Source organism: Scomber japonicus, chromosome 2 (genome assembly GCF_027409825.1).
Source record: "Scomber japonicus isolate fScoJap1 chromosome 2, fScoJap1.pri, whole genome shotgun sequence".
NCBI lineage: Eukaryota > Metazoa > Chordata > Actinopteri > Scombriformes > Scombridae > Scomber > Scomber japonicus.
Window position 1 is genome coordinate 4,794,911 of NC_070579.1, and position 26,316 is coordinate 4,821,226.

The window sequence follows — 26,316 nt, forward strand, 5'->3', positions numbered from 1 at the left end:
TCATATTAAAACTGTTTTATTAATTTATTCTCTATTAAAATAAAATCAGAAGAAAATCATGACACAGCAGAAGAAGCGAAAATAAACAATAGATTATGGAATGTACTTCAGTAAAGAAAATAAAAGCTCCAACTGGTCCAACATGGGGGCTTTATTTTAACCACAGTCAAATAAAGCACCGCTTTTATATATTCATATATATATAAAGATATTTATATATATATTTATATAGTTTTCATATACACCTTCAGGCAATGACTAGAGAGGATTCTTTACAGAATCAAGTTTCTTGTGGTTCTCTTAATTTACAGGTAAACTTAGTTTCTGGATAATTAAACCACAGAAAAAGTCAAGGCAACTTTCTTTTGCCTCGTTCATAAAGTACAAAACTGGCACAGAGGACGACCATTTTTATACACAGTAAAAATGCAATAAAATTAAATTACATACAGAGGAGACAAAAGTTGTGTAAACCTTTCCCCGTTACAGCAAACCTAAAACAAATAAAATCACTTTCCAAAACAAATTATCAGTATAAAACACACACACAAAAAAAAAAACCAAAACAAACTTTTTTTGCCCTTTGAAAAAAATGTGCTATAGCTTGTACGACTTTTTCTGTTTTTCTTCTTTACTTGTCAAACGAAGGGTCGGCTGTGCGTGGAGTCAGTTTTATAGAGCGGAAACGACACGGCGGGAGCCACTGAAGCTGGAAAACCGACCGACTGAACATCAGCAGAAGGCAACGAACAGCAGCACACAAACAGCAGAAGAAGAAGAAGAAACTGAAACAGGAAAACGTTTTTTTTTCCTCTGAGCAGATTTCAGATTTTCAAAAAGAGAAAAAAAAAGTTTTTGTAAAAGATCTCATGGCGGCTATGAGTTGATGATGTCATGAAGAGGGCGGGCCTTTAACGGACAGTTTGGTAACTATGGCGATGGTGGCTTCCACCGTCCTGTACAGCATGTCCAGCATGTCAGGTGGGGGGCCGGCGCTCGGGAACACCTGGGAGGAGGGGGCGTGGCCTCCGCAGCCCTCTGACCCCTCCCCCCCCAGCCCCAGGGCTGATGGGAAGGCGGCGTCCTCTGAGAGGGGCGGGGCCGAGCTGCCGCCGGTCTTAGAGTCCGCCTCCTTCTCTTCCTTCACCTCCTCTAAGGAAGCAGACGCCGCCTCACCCGCCTGCGTCACGTGTCTCGGCGGCTCCGTTTCCTCCGCCTGCACGAACGCCGGCTCCGTCTCCTGCAGCAGGGAGGAGGAGGAGGAAAAAGAGGAGGATGATGATGAAGAGGCCTCCATCTTCTCCTCTTTGGGGGAGGAGTCCAGGTTTCCAGAGGAGGTGGGGGCGGGGTCAGGGGAGGGCGGGTCCTGCTCCGTGCCCGGGTCGATAAGCGAAGAGGAGTCACGAGTCTCTGTGTCTGATGTGCTGGTGGGCGTCAGCGCCTCCTGGTGGTCGGGCTTCGGCTCGCCGCACGGCGGGAGGGCCGAGGAGGAAGAGGAGGAGGAGGAAGAGGTGGAGGCCACGCAGAGCGACGCCGCCGCATCACCGGCTCTGTCGTCATCACTGCTCACCCTCCGCCGCTTCACAGGGGTCGCTCCTTCGTCCTCAGCTAACACACACACACACACACACACACACACACAGTTAATGGTTTTGAGTCATTTTTCAGCTTCTTAAATGTGCACTGTCCCTTTAAGAGTATCTAAAACACTAACATCTCTAACATGCATCGCTGACCAAGAAAAGCTATTTATCACAAAGTGTTTAAGTCTGGCCTGTGTGTTTGGTATCCCAGCATGCATCAGATGAACGCTGTTTATATATCTGTATGTGTGTGTGTGTGTGTGTGTGTGTGTGTGTGTGTGTGTGTTGTACCTTTGGCCTTGTGGTCCTTGGCCTCCAGCTCCAGAGCGCTACGCTGCTGGACACAAACACGACAGCGTCCCAGCAGCTCCTGCAGGGCGGGGCAGAGAGCGGGGTCGACGACCTGAGGCGGCTGGACGGACAGCAGCAACACCAACGCCCTCAAGTCCTGAGAGAGAGAGAGAGAGAGAGAGAGGGAGAGAGAGAGAGAGAGAGAGAGAGAGAGAGAGAGAGAGAGAGAGAGAGAGAGAGAGAGAGAGAGAGAGAGAGAGAGAGAGAGAGAGAGAGAGAGAGATGAAATATGATAAAAACATCTGGAAAACATGAGGATCGTTGTTTGTTCTGAGTTTTTTTAAAAGAAGTGTGTTCGTACAGCGTTGAGCAGGCCGCTGGTCTTGCTGAGCTCCAGCCGGTGAGCGGCCAGTTCAGGCTGCAGGCTGCTCTGCTCGCTCAGCAGGTTCGTCACCAAAACACCAATCAGGTTGGAGCAGCTGGGACCGGACAGCACCTGGACCTAAAACACACAGACACAGTTAAAGTTAGACCCAGGCGAGGAGTTTCAGAAGTCCTCGTAGAAGTAACTTAGAACTGCATTCTATCAAAAGGCCACCAGGGGGCGACCGTCTCTATACAAGTCAATGGAGAATTCACCAACTTCTCACTTGATTTCTAACCTCAGTAAACGTTTTCAAAATGTGTTTATGGTCTCAATCGCTAGTTTAAAGCCTTCTTCAATGCAGTATGATGTTCATTTGGGACATTTTGGCCTCCCTGATTTTATATGTGACGATAAAGCAGGGTATGCATTAGGGCGTGGCTACGTCCTGATTGACAGGTTGATTGACCAATGTCCTCGAGATCCAGCCCTCGCAACCATAGCAACCTCCCCGCTCCGCCCACGGCCCCGCCTCATGCCCATATAAGTAGAATCCGTGTTTTTATTTTTCCCAGCATGCACCTGAAATTTTCAAGATGGCGCTGCCTAGATTAGAAACTATTGGCTTCCGAGCAGCAGTCAAGAAACCAATGGGTGACGTCACGGATGTTACGTCCATTTCTTTTATACAGTCTATGATTAGACCTAAGAGACATTATCATTTCTTTAGAGTCGTGTTTCTGTCCACCTGCTGAACGTAAAGTCTAATATCCTCTCTCTCTTTTAGCTGTTTTTACTCTCTACCAACTCCTGAGGGAAACATCTAAATGCTCCACTATGTTCAGCAGCTAGTCTACAGATAACTGATTGACTCTCTGTAGATTCATCAAACATGTTACACACTAAAAACTGCAGGATTCAGGAGTGAAGGACTCAGTTTAAGCATCAGAAATGTTCTTCAGATGGTGGAACAGCTTTGGAAACTGTGTTATAGACACTTTAACACATTTCACACTGACCGCTCTTATTTTTAACTCTAAAAACAACGCTATGAGAGTGCTGAGAGTGAACAGACAGCTAAACAATGAACTGAAACTCAATGTTAGAGCCATTTTTTTGTGTCTATGTATATGAGTTTATTTCGTTATCCCTTGTTGCCACAGTAGGTGGTGTACGGGAAAGGTACAAATAGGAGGAACAGGTTATGACTCTGCAGGTGTGCTGCTTATCGGAAGAAGTACAGTTTTTTGACCGTCATGACGTGGCCGAGCATTGAGCCTTAGTTTGCTTTTTATGAATCATTACTGGAGATTGTAAATAATTTGTACCTTGTGCAGGAAGCAGGTGAGGAAGGAGTACGCCATGTTGTTGTTGAGGAACGTCCTCTCGTCCATCAGGATGCACTTGATGTACTCGCTGAAGGCCGGATCTTCACACAGCAGCTTCACACACGTTTTAGCCAGAACAGACTGAAAGAGGAGAGTACAATAAACCAAAAAATCTGACTCTGAATGGATGCACAGAAACGGTCTTTGTCTTTAGTTGAAATAAGAAAAAATTAAAAAGTCAAACCAACACAGTGACGTAAATGTACCTGCGACTGACAGAGCTCCGTCCACAGTTTGGGGAAAAGAGCGAGGTGAAGAGGAAGTCCTTCATATGCTATCAACACACCTGAGAGACAAAAGCAGAGTTTAGTGATGACAAGTATGAGGTATGTATGTATATATGGACATCTTCCATTGTTCTTATTGTCTTTTTTCTTAATGATTTGTCTTTCTAAAAATGTAGCATCTTATATATTTGCTTATTTGACAGTTTCTTAGATAAATATATTCAAATAAAACATGTTTGATGATGCGTACTTAGTTTGACGAGCGTGTCTGTGAATTTCTCGCAGTTGATGGCGACGCGACACAGCAGGTGGATGAACTGGTGGTAGGAAAGGAAATAATCCAGCAGCATCCGGTCGTACACCTCGTCTTTACCCTGAAGAGATGGAGACAAACGCAGAGTTAGATCGTATAGAGAGGAGACGACGGGAAGGTCAGAGCTACAACGTCATGTGACAGAGAGGCAGATGGATGTACCGCACCTTGCTGCTCTCCACCATCGAGGGCAGCAGACACATGTTGAGCTCCGGTCGAGGAGGTCGGATGTTGTTTTTGGCTCCCATCAGCTTGATGTTCTCTCTGCAGGGCAGGTAGGGGCCGAAAGACACTGTGGACGACACACAGGAAGCAGGAAGAATTAAATCTGACGTCAATATAAAGGATTGGTAATTTTAAAAAATGCTAAAAAAAATGTTTCTTTGGCTGTAGTTTCTATTTAATATGTCTGAGAGTCCGACTGAAACCACATTCAATCCTCCAGTTTTGCCTTAAAGGGTTAGGGTTAGTTAATGTCTACATAGCAGCAGATTTTGGGGAGTGTCAGTGTTCGTGTTTGATTGACAGCAGGAAGCAGGCTATTAGTGTTACGCCACATGAATAGAGACGTTAAGTGTCATTTTGCAGGTATGTTCACACGCTGTTCAATGTGTCATGGCAGCATAGCAACAAATTACATTGAAACTTTAGCTGGTAAAAAAGGGATGTGCCATTAAAACTGATTAACTGAATAATCATTTGTCTAAATTCAATCTTTTTGTGCTGTGGTTTTGTTTTTTTTTGCCACTGAAATACTTGAATCAAGAGTTGAGCTGTGTGGTTTAGTGTGAAGGGTCATTAACAGCTGCTGGGGAGTAATTCTCACTTTCAGCCACTAGGAGGAGCTGTAAGCTACTTTTATTTGGTAGCTCATTTGGTTCATGCTTGTAAGTTTGTAAGTGTAAGACTGTAGCGCTAATGGAGGTTAAATGAGGTTTCCCAAAGTGTGTGGCTCTAGTGTTGTAATAATAATAATAATAATAATAATAATAGTAACTTTATTTGTAGAGCACCTATTAAACAAGAAATTACATATATATTCATATTATAATAAAAGACCCTAAAAGAGGTATTAAAACAATATTAGAAAAGAACAAAAAACAAAGGGGAAAGAAACAGTAACACTGATGTAATATAAAATAGAAAAATAAAATAGTAAAAATAGTATAGAGTAAAAGCAGCTAAAAAATAAATGGTGATGAGTAGCAGGATGCAATCAGGCTCAGTGTGACCGTCTGCTCTGCCTGTGATAGAACGATACGTTATTGTTTTATAAAGAGTTAGGGTTAGGGTTAACTTTATCAAAATAAGAACTCCAGCTACGTAAGGGGATGGTAAGAGGAGTATTTTATCAATTTAAGGCAGAGGAACACAGAAAAGTGATTTACAGAGCAGTTAAAAGTAGTAAAAACAGAGCGAAACACACATTTTTGTACTTTTATCTGTTTCAAATGTAAAATTATGGAGAGCAGAAGAGCTGATGATGATGAAGATAAAGATGAAGAGACTCACTGGGGATGTTGCTGTGGTGGTAGGTGCAGTGGTTGTGCTGCAGGAAGGGGACCAGAGTGTGCAGGAAGTCATGTGGACTCAGGAGAACAAGTTCCTTCAGCACGTCTACGGGAAACAGGAAATAAAACAAACATCTCAACACACGACAATCGACCGTCATCAGTCAGGGAAAAACACATTTAATCTATTTAAATTCTCTTTTCATTGTAACTTTAACAGATACAGCAAGTAAAATAAACCTGCAAACTTCTGTAACAGGCACATGTAATAAAACACTGAAGATGTGTAGATGAGTGTTACCCAGGCAGGCGTTGCGGAGTTCAGGTGGGCTGTAGGAGTTGAGGAGGGTGAGCAGCTTGTGGGCGAAGTCGATCCTCTCCTGCCACTGAATCAGAGCCTGCTTCACATCTGCAGAAATTATATAAATCCAGTGTTACGTGTGAATTTTTTTTAGGTGTTGTCAATCATTTATTTACGGTTGAAAACGTCTGGTGATGTGACTTAGAGATGTGTCATTAAAACCCAACAACTAAATAATTGAATAATTGTTCGCAGGGTCTAATTTGTGCTATGGTTGAAAAGCTTTAATGAAGAGTTGAGCTGTGTGGTTTAGTATGAAGGGTTTATTAACAGCTGCTGGAGAGTAATTCTCCCTTTCAGCCACTAGGAGGAGCTGTAAGCTTGTGTAAACCACCTCCATCTTGTGTTGAAGTAAATCTGACACGGAGTGAATTTTTACTGCTGCCCTCAGCTACTTTGACTCGGTAGTAAGTTAGCCTGCTAGCTAGCTGACTGGATTGAACATGATGCAGACGAAGCCACACAAAAGTCCAGCGTGGTTTAAAAACTTCCAGAAAGTAAAGGATAATGTTGTCAGGTGTGTAATATTTGGAGCAGAGTTGAGCTATCGTGGTCTCACATGGACAAAAAGCTGATGTCTGTTGTGACGGTTACTAAGGGAGACGGACCTGACGCTAATCACCAAACTAGTACGTCAACGGCTCCTCGAAAGTTTGACAAAAGCCTCAGAGAGAAAACTAAAGTTACGTCATTGCTAACATGATTATAAAGGAAATGCTCAGCGTTGTTTATGAGCATATGTATAAAATGTACCCGTTATATTTTTAGGGGTCTGTAAGCCTGTAAAATGTGTTCTTTTAATGAATGTGTTTCTGTAAAGAAATGAAGGCTGATTATCATTTAATTAATACAAGTTTGTGCAGTTAAAGCTTGTTTGTTATGAATATTGAAACTTATTTTTTGATGCATTATCTATTTAGCCGTTGTAAATATCGGCATGCAGCGAACCCACCGGTTAGTCGACCATGAAAAAGTGGGTTCATGCATAACCCAGATGTGAATACAAACAATTTTAATGCTGTTCTGTCTATTCTCTTATCGTGTAATCCTGTGTGACTTGTTTTTTAATGACTTTCAGGTGTGGTGGAGAGGGGGACGGACCTTTGCGCTGCAGGTACGGTCGAGTGGCTTTGAGGACAGACAGGAAGATGGAGAGCAGCTCCACCAGGTCGCCGGTGACGTGGCACGCCGTCGCCTCGTGGTACATCATGTGCAGAGTGTTGAAGGACTGCAGAGGACAGACAGACAGACAGACAGAGAGCATGCTTTTATTAACCAGGTAAGAACTTCACAGTGATGAAGGAAGCAGCTGTTGCATCATCAATGTAACGTAATGTAAGTATTTTAGCTAAACATCAAAACCTTCTGAATATGCAACTCTGCTCTAAAGTTGACTAGGGATAATATGAGGCGTGATGCAATGAACAAAAATGATAAAAAACATATTTAAATTATATAAAGCCTTCCCCAGTTTTCTATTTTCATGTGGTATTAGATCCATCAAGATCTGTAGCTCAGGCTTGTGTGAGGTTTAATGAGAAACTTAAAGCCTAGTAATTAGCTGATAAATCATTGCACTCTGAATATATTGCAAAATAAACCAGATATATCTTCTTTTCTTCCTTAAGGCCAAAATGAAGCTTCGGTTTTGTCCAAATGAGTCAAATCTTCATCTTCTATGTTTCAGCGTTACAGTGTTTTTAGTACCAAAGTCTTTTTGTTACTATACTTCCACCACAGAGAAACAGGAAACACTAAGAGGGGATTTTATACATGTGTTACAAGTACGACATGTGTGACATCTTGATCTTACTTCAGTCATGAGGATGAGTCCTCTGTTGAAGACGACCAGCAGTCGGTCCTCGTCGTTCTCCAGCAGAACCCTGAAGGCACTGAGAGGAACAACAGAACCAGAGTGTAAGGACTCAAGATAATATGAACTCCTAAAAAAGGTAAATATTGTGTCATGTTCAGTTTTTAGTTAAATAAAAAAATCTTAGAATATTAAATCAGCTCTCTCGGATAGATTACAACCATCCTGAACAGTCAGATGATGATATAGTGTGTGTGTGTTCGTGTCCGGACCTGATCAGCGTGGTCCAGCAGGAGCGTCCGTCCAGGCAGCGCAGGTAGCAGCTGATGGTGGTTTTCTTGAACTGTTTGACGTCCTCCAGCTCTTCTTCTCTCATGTCGGCTCGCTGCGCCACGAACAGCTGCATCAAGTTAAACAGCTCCTCCACCGCCTGCCACACACACACACACACACAAATATAAAATCAGGGAGGCCAAAATGTCCCAAATGAACATCATACTGCATTGAAGAAGGCTTTAAACTAGCGATTGAGACCATAAACACATTTTGAAAACGTTTACTGAGGTTAGAAATCAAGTGAGAAGTTGGTGAATTCTCCATTGACTTGTATAGAGACGGTCGCCCCCTGGTGGCCTTTTGATAGAATGCAGCTCTAAGTTACTTCCTGGTTGGCCTCATTTCAGAGGACCAGAACTCCCCGCCTGGTTGTTTGGTGAAAAATGTTTCCATCCAAACTCTAAAATCTAACATTCAACACTGACACTTGAAAGTTTAAACCCCCAGCATTTCAAACTTTACCAACTCAACCCTTCATAAAAACCCTGATCTGATGAACCCGACCCTCCACTCACCCCGGGGTATTGGCTTGCGTGTGGCGTCAGGTTCTTGAAGGCCCACTGGATGTTCTGGTGCGACGCCAGCTGGCGGGTGAAGGTGGGCGACTGCTCGCAGCACATGCGCAGGATGCCGTAGTAGGCGGGCAGCATGCCGCGGTTGAACAGCACCACCTCCTGGTCGTCGTGGTCGGCCAGGATGTAGTTGAAGGCGATGTTCTTGGTCACCACGGGGTTCTGCACCACCAGACGGACGTTCTCCGGACAGTCCACGCACACGTTGTACCAGAAGGAGAGCAACGCCTGCTTGTTGTGGTTGGTCGCGATGGCTGGTTCGGACAGTTTGGGCTGAAAATGGAAAAGAGAGTTTAAGAGTCAACATGACTGAAAGGTGTCACACTAACAACGATAACTATAAAGATATTAACTTTTTATTCAGGAAAAACCACCTTAAAATCCATCCATCATCTATCCATCCATCCATCATCTATCCATCCATCCATCTATCCACCCATCCATCTATCCCTCTATCCATCCATCCATCCATCCGTCTATCCATCCATCCATCTATCTATCCATCCATCATCTATCCATCTATCCATCATCTATCCATCCATCCATCCATCTATCCATCTATCCATCATCTATCCATCTATCCATCATCTATCCATCCATCCATCCATCCATATATCCATCTATCCATCTATCCATCATCTATCCATCTATCATCTATCCATCCATCATCTAGCCACCCATCCATCCGTCTATCCATCCATCCATCTATCTATCTACCCATCCATCCATCCATCTATCCATCAATCCATCCGTCTATCCATCTATCCCTCCATCCATCCATCCATCCATCCATCCATCCATCTACCCATCTACCCAACAACTATAACTATAAAGATAACTTTCTATGCAGGAAAAAGCACCTTAAAACATTTCTTTAAGGTTTTAAGTCACATTTCCTTCATGGTTTAGTCTCTGCTGTGTGTTTGTGTCCCAGTGTAACCAGTCTAACCAGCATGATTCCCACCAGAGGAACAAAGTCTCTCAGGAACAGACTGGAGTCTCTGTAGCAAAGCTCACATTGAGTCAGATCATCGTCCTGCAGGACTTCTGACACAGAGTGAAGCTTGAAGCAGAGTTTATAACCCAGAGTTTGAATAATTTTTTGACTGTTCATTCTTTCCTCCCTTCCCTCCTTCTTTCTTCCTTCCCTCCTCCTCCCTTCCCTCCTTCTTTCTTTCTTCCTTCCTCCCTTCCATCCTTCCTCCCTCCCTCCTACCTACCTACCTACAGATTTTGTTTGTGCTGTGTGGTTTAAAGGAAGGATTTTAATTGACTGTCAGCTTTTATATCGCTCTGAAAGTGATCCGACAACATCGTTCACCACTGTCGATGTCGTCATAGTTGTGGTGTTTTTTTTCAAATAACTAGTCTAAATATGAGAAACAACCTAAAGTGATGTGTTCAAATACCTTTTTATGTGTTCTTAATGTAATAAACGTACCTGGAAGAGGTTCCAGAGGTCCATGAAGTATCCGGAGAACATGAGTTTCTCCGTCTTGGAGATGAGGCAGTAGGTCATGAAGCTGAAGTACTGCACCAGCTTGGTGGTCCCGTGCACGCTGGCGTCCACGTAGAGCTTGGCGCGTCCCAGCAGCCCCAGCAGCAGGTTGTAGACCTGGTGGAGGACGACGGTGGTGTCGGGGGACAGCGGCAGCTCGCGGGTCGGCAGGTGGAGGGAACGGGTGGAGCGGAACATCTGGCGGAAGGAGTTGCTGGGGATGAGAGAGACGAGGAGGTACGCCGCCGCTGGAGGGACGAGAGAGACACGGCTGCTGTTAGGATCCTGTTTCATTTCATCAAGATAAACGGTTCAAATCTGATCTATACATCCATCCATCCATCCATCCATCCATAAATCTATCCATCTATCTACCCATCCATCTATACATCCATCCATCCATCCATCTATTCATCCACCCATCCATCCATCTATCCATCCATGTATCTATCCATCATTCCATCCATCCATCCATCTATCCATCATTCCATCCGTCTATTCATCCACCCATCTATCTATCTATCCATCTGTCCGTCTATCCATCCATCTATCTATTCCTCTATCTATCTATCTATCCATCCACCCATCCATCCATCTATCTATCCACCCATCTATTCATCCACCCATCCATCTATCTATCCATCCATCTATCTATCCACCCATCCATCTATCCCTCCATCCATCTATCTATCTATCTATCTATCTATCCCTCCATCCATCCATCTATCCATTCCATCCATCTATCCATCTATCTATCTATCTATCTATCCATCCATCCATCTATTCATCCATCCATCTATCTATCCATTCCATCCATCCATCCATCATCCATCCATAAATCTATCCATCCATCCACCCATCCATAAATCTATCCATTCATCTATCTACCTATCTATCCATCCATTCCATCCATCCATCTATCCATCTATCTATTTATCCATTTATCCATCCATCTATCTATCCATCCCTCTATTCATCCACCCATCCATCCTTCTATACATCCATCCATCCATCTCTCCATCTATCCATCTATCCATCCCTCTATCTATCTATCCATCCATCTATCCATCCCTCTATCTATCCATCCCTCCCTCCATTCATCCATCCATCTATCCATCCATCTATCTATCCATCCATCTATCCATCCATCTATCCATCCATCCATTTATCATCCATCCATCTATCTATCCATCCCTCCATCATCCCTCCATCCATCCATCCGCTGTATCTCACATGTGCGGACTCGTGGGTAGTTGTGTGCCAGCAGGAACCGTTCCACCCAGTTCTCCATGTTCTGCAGGACCCAGCTGTGGGCCAGCTTGTTTCTGGGGGTCTGAACGGCGAGCCAGTCCAGACACTGAGACGGGTTGTACTCGATCACCTGACGGGAGACACAGCACCCAATGACATCATCAATATCAACGACATCATCAATACCAACGACATCATCAATATCAATGACATCATCAATATCAACGACATCATCAATACAAACACCTGATTCATGTTGACTTCCTCCCTCCCTCCCTACTTTCCTTCCTTTCTTTCCTCCTTTCTTCCTCCGTCCTTCTTTCTTTCCTTCCATCCTTCCTTCCATCAGTACTTCCTTCCTCCCTCCCTCCATCCTTCTTTCTTTCCTTCCCTCTGTCCTTCCTCCCTCCCTCTCTACTTTCCTTCCTTCCTCACTTCTTTCTTTTCTTTCCTTCCTTCCTTCCTTCCATCAGTACTTCCTTCCTCCCTCCCTCCTTCTGTCCTACCTCCCTCCCTCCCTACTTTCCTTCCTTCTTCCTCCTTCCTTGCTTCTGTCCTTCCTCCCTCCCTCCCTACTTTCCTTCCTTCTTCCTCCCTTCCTTCCTCCCTCTATTCCTTCCTTTCCTTCCTCCCTTCTTTTCTTTCCTCCCTTCTTTCCTTCCTCCCTTCCTTCTTTTCTTTCCTTCCTTCCTTGACTCGAGGACAACAAGAGGGTTAGGGTTACAGACACAAAGGACTCAAGAAAGGAGGAAAGAACTGTAGTGCTGCTCTTAGTGCCCAACACGTCCCAGCCTATCAGCGCATTGTTGCCATGGAGACCAAAATACACCCGGTGAAGGACTGGAGTCACACATCCATACCAGCGATAAAACAGATATTTCCGACTCGCGTGAACACTTGTATTTAATAATAATATTATGCAAGATTTTTTTCTTCCTTCCTCCCTCCTTTCCTTCCTTCCTTCCTTCCTTCCTCCCTCTCTCCTTTCCTTCCCTCCTTCATCCCCTCCCTTCTTTCCTTCCTCCCTCCTTCCTTGACTCGAGGGAGTTAAGATCTATAGGTTTCTAGACTTGAGCATCTTTCTTTCAGGAGAGGTCTGAATGAGTGGATGATGTGTATTTACCTCCCAGATCCTCTGCAGGATGTAGGAAGCGAAGGAAGGCATCCCCGGCGGTCCGCCAGCAAACTCCATCAGCATCGTCAGCAGCTTGAAGAACGGATTTGCAGCCTGATGCCATGAAAAGATTTAGTTTAACTTTGAAAGACGACAAACAGCAAACAGCATCGTCAGTGTTTCATCTCATGATTTAAAAAAGGAGCTAAATAGTTACAAAGGTTTTTATAAATGTCAAATAATCACTAAAGTAAGGCTGAGGGAAGGAAGGAAAGGAAGGAAGGAAGGAAGGAAGGAAGGAAGGAGTGAGGGAGGGAGAAATGAAGAAAGGAAAAGAGGAAAGGAGGAATGTAGGGGGGAGGAAAGAAAGAGAGGAGAAGGAGGGAGGAAGGAAGGAAGGAAAGGAGGGAGGAAGAAAGAAGGTAGGAAAGGAAGGAGGAAGGAAGGAAGGAAGGAAGGACGGAGGGAAGGAATGGAAGGAAGGAAGGAATGAAAGGAGGGAGGGAGGAAAGGAGGGAGGAAGGAAGGAAGGAAAGGAGGGAAGGAGGAATTAAGGAAGGACGGAGGAAAGGAAAGAAGGAAGGAAGGAAGGAATGATGGAGGACAGGAAATAAGGGAGGAAGGAAAGGAAGGAAGGAAGAAAGGAAAGGAGGAAGGAAGGGAGGGAGGAAGAAGGGAGGAAAGAAAGGAGGGAGGAAAGGAGGGAGGGAAGGAAGAAAGGAGGGAGGGAGGAAGGAAGGAAGGAAGGAAGGAAGGAAGGAAGGAAGGAAGGAAGGAAGGAAAGGACAGATCTGCTGCTACTTTGAATTAATCATGTTCAAACTTGAAGATGAAGAAGATGATGATGATGAAGATGATGATGATGAAGAGTTAATGTTTAGCTCAAGTGTTCGGAAAAACTTTATCCTCCCGTCACAATGCCGAAGATAAAGTTATTTAAAGAGCGTGTTTTATATAGAAAGACACAAAATGGAGGGAGGGAAGGAAGGAAAGGAGGGAGGAAGAAGGAGGAAGGAAGGAGAGAGGGAGGGAGAAAGGAAAAGAGGAAGGTAGGGGGGAGGAAAGAAAGAGGGAAGGAAGGAGGGAGGGAGGAAGGAAGGAAAGAAAGGAAGGAGGAAGGGAGGGAGGGAGGAAGAAGGGAGGAAGAAGGAAGGAAGGATAGAGGAAAGGAAATAAGGGAGGAAGGAAAGGAAGGAAGGAAGGAGAGAGGGAGGGAGAAAGGAAAAGAGGAAGGGAGGAAGGTAGGGGGAGGAAAGAAAGAGAGAAGGAGGGAGGGAGGAAGGAAGGAAGGATGGAAAGTAGGGAGGGAGGGAGGAAGGAAGGAAGGAAGGAAGGAAGGAAGGAAGGAAGGAAGGAAGGGAGGAAAGGAAGGAGGGAAGGAGAGAGGGAGGGAGAAATGAAAAGAGGAAGGGAGGAAGGTAGGGGGGAGGAAAGAAAGAGAGAAGGAGGGAGGGAGGGTGGGAGGGAGGAAGGAAGGAAGGAAGGAAGGGAGGAAAGGAAGGAAGGAAGGAAAGGACAGATCTGCTGCTATTTTTAATTCACCATGTTCAAACTTAAATATAAATAAAAGTAGATTACCTCTGGAAGGAAGGAACGAAAGAAAGGAAGGGAGGAAGGAAGGAAAGAAAGGAGGCAGGGAAGGAAGGAAGGAAGGAAAGGAGGAAGTAGTAGATTACCTCTGGAGTCAGTTTGGCGATAGAGGTGAAGAGCATGGACACAATCTGCAGAGAGAGAGGAAACACAACAGGAAGTTAATTATAGGCTCAGAAGACGCTTCACTCTTCACTCTTCACTCATCGTAACCCGACCCGTCTCCTCTGAACCTACGTGCTCGGCCAGGCGGTTGTTATAGCGACAGAGGCTGAAGATGAGGTTGCAGGTCTGTCTGATGTTGATGCCGTCTCTGATGTGCTGGAACAGGAAGGGGAATCCTTTGCCTCCGGTCAGAGCCGCCATGTCGCTCTGAGACAGCGTCAGATGTCTGGAGGAGAGAGATGATGAAGAAGATGATGAAGATGATGATGATGAAGATGATGATGATGAAGATGAAGAGTTAATGTTTAGCTCAAGTGCTCGGAAAAACTTTATCCTCCCGTCACGATGCCGAAGATAAAGTTATTTAAAGAGCGTATTTTATACATCTGTCCTTCCTCCCTCCCTCCTTCTCTCCTCCCTTCCTTCCTTCCTCCATCCTCCTTTCTTCTTTCCTTTCCTTCCTTCCATCTGTTCTTCCTCCCTCCCTCCTTCTTTCCTTCCTCCATCCCCCTTTCTTCTTCCTTCCTTCCTTCCTCCCTCCCTCCTTCTCTCCTCCCTTCCTTCTTTCCTTCCTCCATCCCCCTTTCTTCTTCCTTTCCTTCCTTCTTTCTTCCCTTCCTCCCTCCTCCTTCTCTCTTTCTTTCCTCCCCCCTACCTTCCTTCCTTCCTTCTTTCTTCCCTTCCTCCCTCCCTCCTTCTCTCCGCCCTTCCTTCTTTCCTTCCTCCATCCCCCTTTCTTCTTCCTTCCTTCTTTCTTCCCTTCCTCCCTCCATCCTTCTCTGTTTCTTTCCTCCCCCCTACCTTCCTTCCTTACTTCCTCCATCCCCCCTTCTCTCCTCCCTTCCTTCTTTCCTTCCTCCATCCCCCTTTCTTCTTCCTTCCTTCCTTCTTTCTTCCCTTCCTCCCTCCCTCCTTCTCTCTTTCTTTCTCCCCCTACCTTCCTTCCTTCCTTCTTTCCTTCCTCCACCCCCCTTTCTTCTTCCTTCCTTCCTTCCTTCTTCCCTTCCTGCCTCCCTCCTTCTCTGTTTTTTTCCTCCCCCCTACCTTCCTTCCTTCCTTCTTTCTTCCCTTCCTCCCTCCCTCCTTCTCTCCTCCCTTCCTTCCTCCATCCCCCTTTCTTCTTCCTTCCTTCCTTCTTTCTTCCCTTCCTCCCTCCCTCCTTCTCTGTTTCTTTCCTCCCCCCTACCTTCCTTCCTTCTTCCCTTCCTCCCTCCCTCCTTCTCTCCTCCCTTCCTTCTTTCCTTCCTCCATCCCCCTTTCTTCTTCCTTCCTTCCTTCTTTCTTCCTCCATCCTTCTCTGTTTCTTTCCTCCCCCCTACCTTCCTTCCTTCCTTCCTTCTTTCTTGCCTTCCTCCCTCCCACCTTCTCTCCTCCCTTCCTTCTTTCCTTCCTCCATCCCCCTTTCTTCTTCCTTCCTTCCTTCTTTCTTCCCTTCCTCCCTCCCTCCTTCTGTCTTTCTTTCCTCCCCCCTACCTTCCTTCCTTCCTCCATCCCCCTTTCTTCTTCCTTCCTTCCTTCTTTCTTCCCTCCCTCCTTCTCTGTTTCTTTCCTCCCCCCTACCTTCCTTCCTTCCTTCCTTCTTTCTTGCCTTCCTCCCTCCCTCCTTCTCTCCTCCCTTCCTTCTTTCCTTCCTCCATCCCCCTTTCTTCTTCCTTCCTTCCTTCTTTCTTCCCTTCCTCCCTCCCTCCTTCTGTCTTTCTTTCCTCCCCCCTACCTTCCTTCCTTCCTCCATCCCCCTTTCTTCTTCCTTCCTTCCTTCTTTCTTCCCTTCCTCCCTCCCTCCTTCTCTCCTCCCTTCCTTCCTCCATCCCCCTTTCTTCTTCCTTCCTTCCTTCTTTCTTCCCTTCCTCCCACCCTCCTTCTCTCTTTCTTTCCTCCCCCCTACCTTACTTCCTTCCTTTCCTTCCTCCATCCTTCCTTCCTTCCTCCCTTCCTTCCTTTCAATGAGTGTCCTATAAAGGGTTAACTGACTGAATAAAGCACATCAAAGGCTCCAGTATTTCGTACCTTTCGGAGCGAGACTGCTCCACCAGCAGAGCGATGAGAGCGATCATCTTCTCCAGAGCCGCCGGACGATACTTCTCCTCTGCCAGAGACAAGATGTCTTCCTCCTCGTCTTCCTCTTCTCCTTCCTCCTCCGACAACACTTCCACCTGAGGCTGAAGGAGAGGACGCTCGTCATTCACCAGGTTTCTTACTTTAGTATTATTATTATTATTAAGAGGAGAGAAAGAGAGAAGGAGGGAGGGAGGGAGGAAGGAAAGGTAGGAAGGCGGGAAGGAAAGGAGGGAGGAAGGAAGGAGTGAAGGAAGGAGGGAAGAAGGAAGGGAAGAAAGGAAAGGAAGGAGGGAGGAAGGAAAAGAGGAAGAAAGCAAAGGAAGGAAGGAGGGAAGGAAGGAAAGAAGGAAGGAGGGAGGAAGGAAGGAAGGAGGGAAGGAAGGGAGGGAGGAAGGAAAGGAAGGAACGAAGGAAGGAGGGATGGAGGAAGGAAGGAGGGAAGGAAAGGAGGGAAGGAAGGAAGGAAAGGAGGGAAGGAAGGAAGGAAAGGAAAGAAGGAAGGAGGGAAGGAAAGAAGGAGGGAGCGAGGGAGGGAGAAAGGAAAAGAGGAAGGGAGGAAGGAAGGGAGAAAAGGAAAGAAGGAAGGGAGAAAAGGAAAGAAGGAAGGGAGGAAGGAAGGAAAGAAGGAAGGAGGGAGAGAGGGAGGGAGGGAGAAAGGAAAAGAGGAAGGGAGGAAGGAAGGGAGGAAGGAAGGAAAGAAGGAAGGAGGGAGAGAGGGAGGGAGGGAGGGAGAAAGGAAAAGAGGAAGGGAGGAAAGAAAGGAAAGAAGGAAGGAGGGAGGAAGGAAGGAAAGAAGGACAGAGGAAAGAAGGAAGGAGGGAGCGAGGGAGAAAGGAAAAGAGTAGTATGAGTATTAACTTACATTCTCGGGTCCTTTGGTTCCCATGTAGAAATGCACCATGATGGAGATCGCTTGTAGAGACAACAGGAACTGACTCTGTGGAGGGAAAGAAAAGAAAATCAAATCAACCACTCTCAGTGACTAATAAAAAAAAAAGTTTTACAAGTTAAATAACTGAATATTACTTTCACATTAAATCAAAATGTTTTTTCCTTCTTTGTCTTTTATATTAATATAATTAAATTTAGTGTAGTTTACAGGTTCAGTGCAATATTAAGTATTAACTTATTAAGTAAGTTAAGAAAGAGAAGGAGGGAGAGAGGAAGGTAGGAAAGGGAGGAAAGGAAAGAAGGAAGGTAGGGGGGAGGAACGAAAGAGAGAAGGAGGAAGGAAAGAAGGGAGGAAGAAGGAAGGAAAGGAAGGAAGGAGGGAAGTAAAGAAGGAAGTGAGGAAAGAAGGAAGGAAAGGAAGAAAGGAAGGAAAGGAGGGAGGAAGGGGGAAAGGAAAAGAGGAAGGAAGGAAAGAAGGAAGGAGGGAGCGAGGGCGACAGGAAAGGAGGGAGGAAGGAAGGGAAGAAAGGAAAGAAGGAAGGAGGGAGGGAGAAAGGAAAAGAGGAAGGGAGGAAAGGAAAGAAGGAAGGGAGGAAGGAAGGAAAGAAGGACAGAGGAACGAAGAAAGGAAAAGAGGAAGGGAGGAATAAAAGGAAAGAAGAAAGGGAGGAAGGAAAGAGGGAGCGAGGGAGAAAGGAAAAGAGGAAGGAAGGAAGGTAGGGGGGAGGAAAGAAAGAGAGAAGGAGAGAGGGAGGAATGAAGGAAAGGAAGGAGGGAGGGAGGAAGGAAGGAAAGGAAAGAAAGAAGCAAGGAAAGAAGGAACAGTCAAAAAAAAGACAGGGTCAATTTGACCCGAGAGGAAACAGCAGGAAGCTTAAAGAAGTTTTTCGTCTCATCCAAAAATCTTCTTGAGTTTTAAAAGTTGATTTTTTTTCTCATAAAAATATAAAAACATCTTAAAACATAAAATCTATTTCTCTCCTTGGACACAAACGGAGTGATGAAGCTCGGACCGACCTCTTCCTCTCCCATCTTGGCGAACTCGTAGAGGAAGGCGAAGTACTCGGTGAGGTGTTTGCTGTGAGGTTTGACTCCGTGCTCCATGATGGACAGAAGAGTCTTCACGAAGCGAGTCACACACGACCGGCTGCCGATGTCTTCCACCGGTCCGTCCATGTCATCAGACCTGAGGGGCAGAGTAGAGTAGGTTAGGGTGAGAGTTAGATCAGAGGAGTCAAAATCATTAAAAAAATGGAGGGAAAGAAGGAAGGAAGGAAGGATGGAATGACAGAAGGTAGAAAGGAAGGAAGGACAGATGGAAGAAAGGAAGGAAGGACAGATGGTAGAAAGGAAGGAAGGAAGGAAGGAAGAACAGATGGAAGGAAGGAAGGACAGAAGGAAGGAACGGGGATGGAGGAAGGAAGGAAGGAAGGAAGGAGGGAGGGAAGGAAGGGGGATGGAGGAAGGAAGAAAGGAAGGAAGGACGGAAGGAAGAAAGGAAGGAAGGAAGGACGGAAGGAAGGACGGAAGGAAGGACAAAAGAAAGGAAGGAAGGACAGATGGTAGGAAGAAAGGAAGGACAGAAGAAAGAAAGGAAGGAAGGACAGATGGAAGGAAGGACAGAAGGAAGAAAGGAAGGACAGAAGGAAGGAAGGACAGATGGAAGGAAGGAAAAGAGCACTCGATGGCAAGTGGGCCGGATCACACCCCTCGGCGGGCCGCATGTTTGACACCCCTGAGTCACTTTTAAAAAACTTTCTACCAGGAAATATTCACATGGAAAGAAGGAAGGAGGGAAGGAAGGAAGGAAGAATGGAAGAATGGAGGGAGAAAGGAAAAGAGGAAGGAAGGCAAGAAGGACAGAGTAAAGAAGGAAGGGTAGACAATGAAGGAAGGAAAGAAAGAGAGAAGGAGGGAGGAAGGAAAGATGGAAGGAAGAAAGGACAGAAGGAAGAAAGGAAGGAAGGAAGAAAGGAAAAAAGGAAAAAAAGGAAGGTAGGTAGGAAGGACAGGTGGAAGGAAGAAAATGAAGGAAGGACAGATGGAAGCAAGGGCAGACGGAAGAAAGGAAGGAAGGAAGGAAGAAAGGAAAAAAAAGGAAGGTAGGGGGGAAGGACAGGTGGAAGGAAGAAAGGACAGAAGGAAGAAAGGAAGGAAGGAAGAAAGGAAAAAAGGAAAAAAAGGAAGGTAGGTAGGAAGGACAGGTGGAAGGAAGGAAAATGAAGGAAGGACAGATGGAAGCAAGGGCAGACGGAAGAAAGGAAGGAAGGAAGGAAGAAAGGAAAAAAAAGGAAGGTAGGGGGGAAGGACAGGTGGAAGGAAGAAAGGAAGGAAGGAAGAAAGGAAAAAAAAGGAAGGTAGGGAGGAAGAAAAGGAAGGAAGGACAGATGGAAGGAGGGGCAGAAGGAAGAAAGGAAGAAAGAAAGGAAAAAAGGAAACATTAATGTAATAAAAGATGATGTGGAGCAGCTTTGATCTTTCTCAGAGTCTGGAGAGAAACGGAGACGCTGAGTGACACGAAGCTCCTGATTGGATCTCTGTGGCCATCAGAGATCTCAGACACAACACGGTCGGGTTGTTCTGCTCTCGTTTCTAACGGCAACGAATCAGACGACGAGTTTAAAGGCTTATATGTTCGTACTTTACTTTGAAAAACTTTAATAAAGCTTTAGTTTTAGGATCTAGTTTTTTTTTTGAGGTTCAGGCTTATTCACCGTAGGATGGAAGAAGGAAGGATGGAAGGGAGGGAGGGAGGGAAGGGAGGAAGGAAGGAAGGAAGGAAGGAAGGAAGGAAGGAATGGAGAAAGGAAAAGAGGAAGGAAGGAAGGAAAGGAGGAAGGAAGGATGGAAGGGAGGGAAGGAAGGAATGAGGGAAGGGAGGAAGGAAAGAAGGAAGGCAGGAAGGAAAGGATAGGAGGAAGGAAGGATGGAAGGGAGAAAGGAAAAGAGGAAGGAAGAAAAGAAGGACAGAGGAAAGAAGGAAGGGAGGGAGAAAAGAAGGGTGGACAATGAAGGAAGGAAAGGAGGAAGAGAAGGAGGGAGTAAGGACAGATGGAAGGAAGGAAGGAAGGACAGATGGAAGGAAGGGGGATGAAGGAAGGAAGGAAGGAAGGAAGGAAGGAAGGAACGGGAATGAAGGAAGGACGGAAGGAAGGAAGGAAAGGGGATGGAGGGAGGGAGGAAGGAAGGAAGGAAGGAAGGAAGGAACAGTCAAAACAGACAGGGTCAATTTGACCCGGGATTTAAAGTCGGGGTGAAACATTTAACAACAATATTAGTTAAAATATAAAATATAGAATATAAAACGAGCACGTACCCGTCCTCCATGCCGGGCTGCAGGTAGAGGTGAGCGTGAACCGGTCTCAGCCGCTGGATGACGTGAATACACAACCTCTGGAACATCTGGGAGACAAGACGGAGAGCAGAGAGAATCAGACAGAGAGACGTTAAAAGGTGGGAAGACAATTAGGAAATGAAAATAGAATAAAAAAATGATAGTCCAAGTATTAAAAGAACAGGATTAAATATATTATTATTATTATTAACCTTTATTTCACCTCGAAACACCATTGAGGAGGAACTCTCATTTACAATGGTGTTAAGAAACATTAACAGCAACAAAACAATATTAGGTCAAATAAAATAAAATAAAATAAAATAAAATAATAGGAGAAATATGAGTTTTTCAAAATAAAAACACTGAATAAATCCAGTTAAACAGTTAAGATACTAATAAATATCCTTGTTTCCTTTCCTTGCTTCCCTCCTTTCTTTCCTCCCTCCTTCCTTCCTTTCATCCCTACCTCCGCCCTCCCTTCCTTTCCTCCCTCCTCCCTTTCTTTCCTCCATCCTTCCTCCCTCCCTTCCTTGTTTCCTTTCCTCCCTCCCTCCTTCCTTTTTTTCCTCCGCCCTTTCTTCCTGCCTCCCTTCTTTCTTTCCCTCCTTCCTTACTTCCTTTCTCCTTACATCTGTCCTTCCTTCCTTCTCTACCTCCCTTCCTTTTTTCCTCCATCCTTCCTTCCTTTCCTACCTTCCTTCCTTCCTTCCTTCTTTCCTCTGTCATTCCTTCCTTCCTTGTTTCCTTTCCTCCCTCCTTCTTTCTTTCTTTCTTTCCCTCCTTCCTTCCTTCCTCTCTCCCTCCTTTCCTTCTTTCTTTCCCTCCTCACTTCCTTCCTCTTTCCCTTCCTTCCTTCCTTTCCTCCCTCCCTCCTTTCCTTCCTTCCTCCTCCCTTCCTTTCCTCCCTCCTTCCTTTCCCTCCTTCCTTCCTTCCTTCCTTCCTCCCTCCTTTCCTTCCTTCCTCCCTCCTCTCCCTCCTATGCAGTAAAAGTATTGACACTCACCCGAAATAAAAGAAAAGAAAATAATAGGAAAAATATTTGTTTTTCAAAATAAAACACTGAATAAATCCAGTTAAACAGTTAAGATAGTAATAAATATAATGATATAATAAAAGAAAGGCTCATGTTGCCTGTGGAGGGGAAATAAAATATAATTATTGGGGAAAAAAGAAGTTTACCAAAATTAAACTAACTCACCTGTCTGACGATCTGATTGGGACATTTAATGAGGATCTGCATCGGCCACCAGTTATCATCCGCCATCCGATCCAAAAACCACTAAAAGAGAAAAAAGAGAAGCTTGTGTTAAAGATGAAGAGGTTAATAAAGTTTAACACCGAACAGCAGCAGATAGTTTTAGTTTTAATGTACGGACCTCGCAGGCGGCCTGACTGTTGTTGAACTGTTTAGTGAGGAGCTCGATCCACTGAAGCATCGTCGGCTGGAGACAAAGAAACACATCAGAGTTATATTTTATCTGACTGTTGGAGGAAGGATGAAAGGATGGAAGGAAAGGAGGAAGGAAGGAAAGGAGGAAGGGAGGAAAGGATGGAAGGGAGGAAGAAAGAATCTGACTGTTTAAAACATTTATGAACCCTCCTGCTGTCCTCCAGTCAAGGAAGAAGGAAGGAAAGGAGGGGGGAAGGAAAGGAGGAAAGAAAGGACAGAAGGAAGGAAGGATAGGATGGAAGGGAGGAAGGAAAGATGGAAGGAAGGAAGGGAGGAATAAGGAAGAAAGGGAGGAATAAGGAAGGAAGGGAGGAAGAAGGAAGGAAAGGAAGGAAGGAAGGAAGGAAGGGAGGAAAGGAGGAAGAAAGGAAGGATGGAAAGGAGGAAGGAAGGAAGGAAGGAATAAGGAAGGAAATGAGGGAAGGAAGGAGGGATGAAGGAAGGAAGGGAGGAAGGGAGGAAGAAAGGACAGAAGGAAGGAAAGAAGGGAAGGAAGGAAGGGAGGATGGAAAGAAAGAAAGAAGGAAGGAAGAAAGACGGAAGAAAGGACAGAAGGACGGAAGGAAGGATGGAAAGGATGGAAGGAAGGAATGAAACACATTTTACCTTTTCCTTGGAGTGAATGAAAGTTTCCAGGACGAACGACGTGCTCAGCTGTTAATAAATAAAACATAAAATCACATTAATGCCTCATGATAACAGAAAATAAGAGTTTCTCCTTTTAAGATGCAGTAAAATAATGTATTTAAACTACTAAACAGGAAACAGTTTATTTAAAATCACTTCTTCTGAGCTTGACTTTAAAGTTTAAAACAGTTCATTGTGTTAAGATCTGTAACGTAACACTCCTAACTCTGATATTTAGTTTTTAAAGTTTCATTTTCAGCTTTTTGTGTGTGAAGCTTTAACATTTCTTACCTTGGCCGTCATGAGGGAGACGGCTTTGGGGTCTGGCAGCGTGCTGGGGATGCAACTACAGAGCTGCCACATGAAACTACAGGGAGAGAGAGAGAGAGAGAGAGAGAGAGAGAGAGAGAGAGAGAGAGAGAGAGAGAGAGAGAGAGAGAGAGAGAAGAGAGAGAGAGAGAGAGAGAGAGAGAGAGGGAGAGGGAGAGGGAGAGGGAGAGGGAGAGAGAGAGAGAGAGAGAGGGAGAGAGAGAGAGAGGGAGGGAGGAAACTCAATTATAACAAAGCTTTGAGTGATTCAACTGTTTTAATACAGACGATCAGAAACTGGCTCGAAACTGCATCCTACAATATTACATACTACATACTTCTATGTAGCAAACTACACGATTACCCAGAATGCATTTCGTTCCTTTGTCCGAATAACACTTGTTTAACCTTCTTGTCGTTTCCTCCCGCCGTCTGTTTTGACTGTTCCTTCCTTCCTTCTTTCCTCTGTCATTCCTTCATTCCTTGTTTCCTTTCCTCCCTCCTTTCTTTCTTTCCCTCCTTCCTTCCTTTCCTACCTCCCTTCTCTCCTTCTTTCTTTCCTCCCTCCTTCCTTTCTTTCTTCCCTACCTCCCTTCATCCCTCCTTCCTTTCCTCCCTCCCTCCTGTCCTTCCTTCCTTCCTCCTCCCTTTCTTTCCTCCATCCTTCCTCCCTCCCTTCCTTATTTCCTTTCCTCCCTCCCTCCCTCCTTTCCTTCCTTCCTCGACACGAGGACAACAGGAGGTTTAAAGTTTTGTTCCTACGAATTCGGAGTCACTCAGTTAGCCGTAGTGAGTAACGCACTTCCTGTTTTATTTTCACAAAATAAAACACCCGTTGCCTTTTATTCTTAAGAAAACCATAATGATAGAATTGGTGCTTTTATTTTGAAAACAGGAAGCGAAGCCAACTCGCTGTAGCTAACTTTAAACCACAGAGGATTTTTTTTTTTTTTTCAGAAGTAGCGTTGCATCTTGGGTAATGTGAGTGTGTGTCTTGATGCATACTCTGCATTTCTGGAGAATCTAGTAAACCATCCAGGAACTTCTCACATACTCTAAATCACTACACAGAGTTCATACTAGTAGTAGGAAAGGATCGGTAACAGTATGGACACTCACCCAAAGTACGTGTGTTCGAAGATGTTCTTGTCCTGGAGGAACTGCATGTTGTCGTGCCAAATCCACTGAAACACACACGAGAGAGAGACAACGTTCAGAAATGTAACACTAGAGATTTAAAAGTTTAAAAAAGAAAAAAAAAGGCGATTCAGTCGTTCAGTTAGCAGCAGATCGACGTTACCTCGAGTAAATCAGGAGACACGTCGAAGCTGAAGTCCTTCCCGTTCTCCTCCTCCAGCTCCACTCGCTTATAGAAGAGCATGTAGGCGCTGTGAGTCTGCAGGTTGGATACAATACACTTTATTATTAGCATTAGCATTATTAGCATGATTAGCATTAGCATTATTATTAGCATTAGCATTATTAGCATTTTATATTTATATTCAATCATTATGAAACAGGAACAAACATTAAAAACAGCCTCGAAACTAAAAGCTGTTGATTGATTTCAAGTTAAAAGTCAGATTTTGTCCTAAAAACCAAATTATTTTCACTTTATGCTCAAATAAAGCTTTAAATCAGGGTCAGTGTCAAAGTCATCTTCATTCAAGGGCCACATACAGACCAATTTGATCTCATGTGGGCCAGATCATTAAAAAGATGGAAGGAAATAAGGAAGGAAGGAAAGACAGGCAAAAGGAAGGAGGAAAGAAAGGTAGGAAAGAGAGATAGTGAAGGGCGGACAGACAGAAGGAAGGAAGGGAGAAAAGAAAGGAAGGAAGGACAGATGGAAGGAAGGACAGAAGGAAGAAAGGAAAGAAGGAAGGAAGGAAGGACAGATGAAAGGAAAGACAGAAGGAAGAAAGGAAGGAAGGAAGGAAGGACAGATGAAAGGAAGGACAGAAGGAAGAAAGGACAGATGGAAGAAAGGAAGGAAGGACAGATGGAAGGAAAGACAGAAGGAAGAAAGGAAGGAAGGAAGGAAGGACAGAAGGAAGAAAGGAAGGAATGACAGATGGAAGGAAGGAAGGAATGACAGATGGAAGGACAAAAGGAAGGAAGGGCAGAAGGAAGGAAGGAAGAAAGGAAGGAAGGAAGGAAAAAGCACTGGATGGCCAAGTGGGCCGGATCGCACCCCTCAGCGGGCCGTATCTGGCCCGCGGGCCTCATGTTTGACACCCCTGCTTTAAATCATCATAATCAGAAGAGCGTTTTCCTTAAAGACTAAAACAAAGATTAAATAATATAAAAACAGCTGCTGATGATTGATGAAAGTTTCCTGGAAAGTTTCCTCACCTTCTCAAAGGAGAAATCCATGAACTTGGTCGGTGACGGAGTCGTAGGTTTTAGTCTGAAAACACAAAAGGAAAGATTCAGATTTAAAAAGTTTGATACATGAATATTTAAGAGGATGAAAGGTTGTGTGAAGTTTGAGTTAAAGGCTGCTCAATTAATCCAAATGTGCGATTTAGGGGCCAAACGATCTCAAAACTAATAAAATCGAGGGGGGAAACAATTTTTATAATAATAATGAGATAGCGCTCAATAACAAAGGTTTTATTTTGAAAAGCTTAGACAGGAAGTTAGTTTCACAGAAGCTGAAACACACGTTGAAATGTTTTAACTGTAAGTAAAAGTGCAGAGTTTCCAGCCTGAGTCAGACGATGCTGAGTTTACTGACTGATTATTAAAAACCCAGGAAGTGATGTGTGAACTGTCGTCATGGTAACCAGCTCAGCTCTAATATCTCTGCTCATGTTCTGCTGTGTGTTGCATTAGGATGAAATGACTAAAAAACTAAACTAAGCTAATTTTACCTGCAGTTCAGTTCAGTTTTAGTTTAGTTTTACTTTCCTCACTGCTAGTTTTAGTTTTAGGTAACTATAGCAACCCTGGACTGTCTCATAAACCTGTTTGAACGTCACACAATAAACCTTTAAACCAATCAGAGCAGCTCGTACCGTCATCTCTCCGCCGAAGCACTCGGAGGCGAGCTGAGCCGAGTCAAACGGCTTCACCTCGGCGTCGTTGAACAAATACCTGAAACAACATTTAAAATCCAAGTTTTAAAACCCGACAACATCCTGAATCTAGAGAGCTCAGAGCCTCTTCATCATCATCATCATCATCGTGCTTCTTCCTCTCACCACTTGTTGTTCTTGTAGGCGTGCGGGTTGACGATGTCTCTGATGAAACTGTAGTAATGG

At 44.7% G+C, this 26,316-nt stretch overlaps 1 protein-coding gene across 1 annotated transcript; it reads right to left on the reverse strand.

The window, feature by feature from the left end:
* usp34 (ubiquitin specific peptidase 34) lies at nucleotides 1–26,316 on the reverse strand. The gene is made up of 31 exons (XM_053335096.1): nucleotides 26,257–26,316; nucleotides 26,071–26,149; nucleotides 25,406–25,460; nucleotides 24,351–24,446; nucleotides 24,170–24,234; nucleotides 23,033–23,108; nucleotides 22,721–22,768; nucleotides 22,041–22,106; nucleotides 21,863–21,943; nucleotides 20,643–20,728; nucleotides 18,344–18,512; nucleotides 17,298–17,372; nucleotides 16,385–16,536; nucleotides 14,450–14,603; nucleotides 14,299–14,343; nucleotides 12,632–12,736; nucleotides 11,491–11,638; nucleotides 10,201–10,505; nucleotides 8,703–9,032; nucleotides 8,124–8,281; nucleotides 7,852–7,930; nucleotides 7,140–7,266; nucleotides 5,979–6,086; nucleotides 5,679–5,783; nucleotides 4,334–4,458; nucleotides 4,104–4,227; nucleotides 3,833–3,912; nucleotides 3,567–3,707; nucleotides 2,236–2,376; nucleotides 1,875–2,031; nucleotides 1–1,608 (listed from the first exon to the last, which is right to left on the reverse strand). Exons 3-31 carry the CDS (start codon nucleotides 25,424–25,426, stop codon nucleotides 893–895), a joined length of 4,083 nt encoding a protein of 1,360 aa, XP_053191071.1. The 5' UTR covers nucleotides 25,427–25,460; nucleotides 26,071–26,149; nucleotides 26,257–26,316; the 3' UTR covers nucleotides 1–892.